Raw genomic sequence first — 2,910 nt, 5'->3', positions numbered from 1 at the left:
ATATTTTACAAGATTATTCTACACACATTCTACACACTTTCACTACTACATATTACAAGAAGTTTCTACATAATGGGCTATAATCTTGATCCAAAATATTTGTATACTTGCAAGCCCAAATCCAAAACAAATAGCACACAATCAAGTTTAGTTTCCAACACTTTTATTCATAAGAACTCTAATTTTTTCATACTGGACAAGGTAGTTGCCAATTTATATCCCAATCATCTCCTTGGTCCCCCACTTTCAGTCTATGATAAGATATTCCAAATCTGTTACAGATGTTTCTTTAATGTACTGATAAGCCTGCACAATTGATAAAATGGCATATTCTCATTTCTTAGGAGCGCATTAATCTGAACAATATATAATAGTATATGTAAAGAATATATTTAGTAAATGGATTCAAATGTATAATCTTCATCATCAATAGATCCAAACTTTTTTTTTTTTTTTTTTTTTTTTTTTATAGAAAAAGAGTGTTTTATTAATACCAAAAATATAACAAGGGCAGGGAATATCCAACACCCCAAATCAAACAACATACGACATACAAATCAAAAAACCTAGTACCAAAGTACTTAAATCTTGAACCGAAATGACCTCTCATCTTCATCATCACAATTAGGGCTTCCAGCTTTAACCACCAGTCTACCCCCAATCACCTCTAAGTCCCAATTCTTGGCAGCTCTTATCATAGCATTCGTACTTTTTACAGAAAAGGTAGTCAATTTCATTCGAATTACATCTTCAATGTGCATCACCAGATCCTCAATCTTCCTTCTCCTCCTATTGAATACTCTGCTATTTCTTTCCTGCCATACATGGTATACACCAGCAGCTACAGTAAGTCTGTTAATGATATCCCATATTTGGCTTCTAAAGGGGAAATTAGCAAGCATATTGACAATGCCTTGCAAATTATCAGGAAGACCCCTGAATAATAGTCTCTTTTTTAGCTCATTCCACACCTTATTAGAATAATCACAATCAAAGAATAGGTGCTTGGAAGAATCTTCACATTTTCCACAAAGCTCACATTTCAAACACTGATTTGGATACCAATTCATCAGTTTCTCCTGTGTAGTAAGTCTATCAAGAAAAGCTAACCATACAATGAATGCATGCTTAGGATTAGCCTATGGAAACCATATAACATGGTGCCATGGGGCATTTTGGTTAACAATTCTAAGATCCCTCTATACTTGACAAGTTTGATATGGGACCTTACTGCCATTATTAGTAATCCATTTAACCAAACCTTGATCATCCACATCCACATGATCTTTAACTCTATCTCTTAATTCCAATAATTGCTTCCATCCCCAGCTATCATTCTGTTTGCCTTCAATCTCCCAAATAGTTCTTCCTTTTAGTTTTACAATGTTCACCCAATTAAACCATAAGGAATCTTTCTGCTCAATCAGTTTCCATAGCTGTTTGGTTAAAAGGACATCATTCCATTCTCTTAGATGTTTTAAACCCAAACCTCCTTGATTTTTAGGAGTACATACTATTTTCCATGCCACCTTTGCTTTTCCTTTAGATAACTCACCTTGACATCATAAAAAACCCTTGAGAATTTTATCAATCTCTGTCACAACAGTTTGAGGAAGCTTGTAAACAGATGCCCAGTAAAGATGCATAGAGGGCAGGACAGAGGCGATGAGTTGTAATCTCCCAGCATTAAGATAAGTGCTTATTCTTCCAAGATTCAATCTTACATTTAATTTTGTCAATAATTTCCCTGCAATCAGCAACTCCAAGCCTTTTGTCTAAAAGAGGAACACCAAGGTACTTTACTGGCAGCTTACCTACTTTAAAAGGCAATAATTGGGTAATTTCATTTTGCAGACCCATATTCACACTACCAAAGAAAACAGTGCTTTTGTGCATATCAGGCAAAAGTCCAGAAACTTGACTGAATTCCTCCAAAGCCTGCTTAATAACTTTGATTGAGTTGACATCACCATGACAGAAAACCAGCAAATCATCAGCAAAGCATACATGTGTAAGTTTCATTTTTTTGCAGCCCACATGAAATTTGAATAAAGGATTAACTTTGATACTGTTTGCCAATATTAAATTGAGAACCTCCATAACAAGGGTAAATAGGTAAGGAGATATGGGGTCTCCTTGCCTTAAACCTCTACCTCCATGAAAGTATCCTTTAATCTCATTGTTGATACACACTGAAAACTTTGTAGTAGAAACACAGTTCATAATCCACCCAACCATTTTGTCATGAAAACCAAACTTGGCCAAGATAGATTTCAGAAAACTCCAACTTACTGTGTCATATGTTTTTTGTAGATCGATTTTGAGGGCACACCTTTTTGGACCATTCAATCTATTATATCCCTTTAAAAGCTCCCGAGTGACGAGAATGTTATCTTGGATAGCTCTTCCAGGTATGAATGCACTTTGATTGATGTTAACCAGTTTTTCCAAGTCTTTCTTCATTCTATTAACCAGTATTTTACTAATTCATTTGTAAATTACATGCAGCAAGCAATAGGCCTGAAGTCTGAAACTTTGTTGGGTGTATTAATTTTGGGAATTAAGGAAATCAAGGTAGAATTGACACCTCCAGATAGTGTACCAGTAACAAAAAACTGTTTAATGGCCTTGCACACATCATCCCCCACAAAATTTTTTTTTTGAACGGCAAGCTTGCATCAGTCCGGACCGCATCATCCCCCACAATACACCATGCTTTCTTAAAAAAGTGGGAAGTGTACCCATCAAGTCCAGCAGCTTTTTCATCATCAATATCAAATAAAGCAACTTTAATTTCCTCATTAGTCACATCTTTAATCATTTCAAAAGCTTCTTCATCAGTAAGTGTAACTGAAAAGATATCACCCAAATCATCAACACTCTTAACACTATCTGATTTTCCCAAAAATT

General features: G+C 35.2%; 1 protein-coding gene across 1 annotated transcript; it reads right to left on the bottom strand.

Annotated features, from left to right (window-relative positions):
• Positions 1–581: 581 nt before the first annotated feature.
• LOC139841937 (uncharacterized) lies at positions 582–2,463 on the bottom strand. Its single transcript, XM_071832124.1, has 3 exons — positions 1,725–2,463; positions 1,227–1,555; positions 582–1,139 (listed from the first exon to the last, which is right to left on the bottom strand). Exons 1-3 carry the CDS (start codon positions 2,461–2,463, stop codon positions 582–584), a joined length of 1,626 nt encoding a protein of 541 aa, XP_071688225.1.
• Between the last annotated feature and the right edge of the window lie 447 nt (positions 2,464–2,910).

The sequence above is a fragment of the Rutidosis leptorrhynchoides genome, chromosome 4, assembly GCF_046630445.1.
Source record: "Rutidosis leptorrhynchoides isolate AG116_Rl617_1_P2 chromosome 4, CSIRO_AGI_Rlap_v1, whole genome shotgun sequence".
Classification (NCBI taxonomy): domain Eukaryota; kingdom Viridiplantae; phylum Streptophyta; class Magnoliopsida; order Asterales; family Asteraceae; genus Rutidosis; species Rutidosis leptorrhynchoides.
Note: the sequence above shows the minus strand (reverse complement) of the source record. Positions and strands in the feature narration are given on the sequence as shown.

Excerpts from the sequence above, each read along its gene's own strand:
- LOC139841937 (XM_071832124.1), bottom strand. The coding sequence starts at position 2,463 with ATGAAGAAAGACTTGGAAAAACTGGTTAACATCAATCAAAGTGCATTC. Across the intron at positions 1,556-1,724 it reads AATTATTGACAAAATTAAAT|GTGAGTTATCTAAAGGAAAA; the intron begins GTAAGATTGAAT and ends TATGATGTCAAG. Across the intron at positions 1,140-1,226 it reads TTACTAATAATGGCAGTAAG|GCTAATCCTAAGCATGCATT; the intron begins GTCCCATATCAA and ends TGGTTTCCATAG.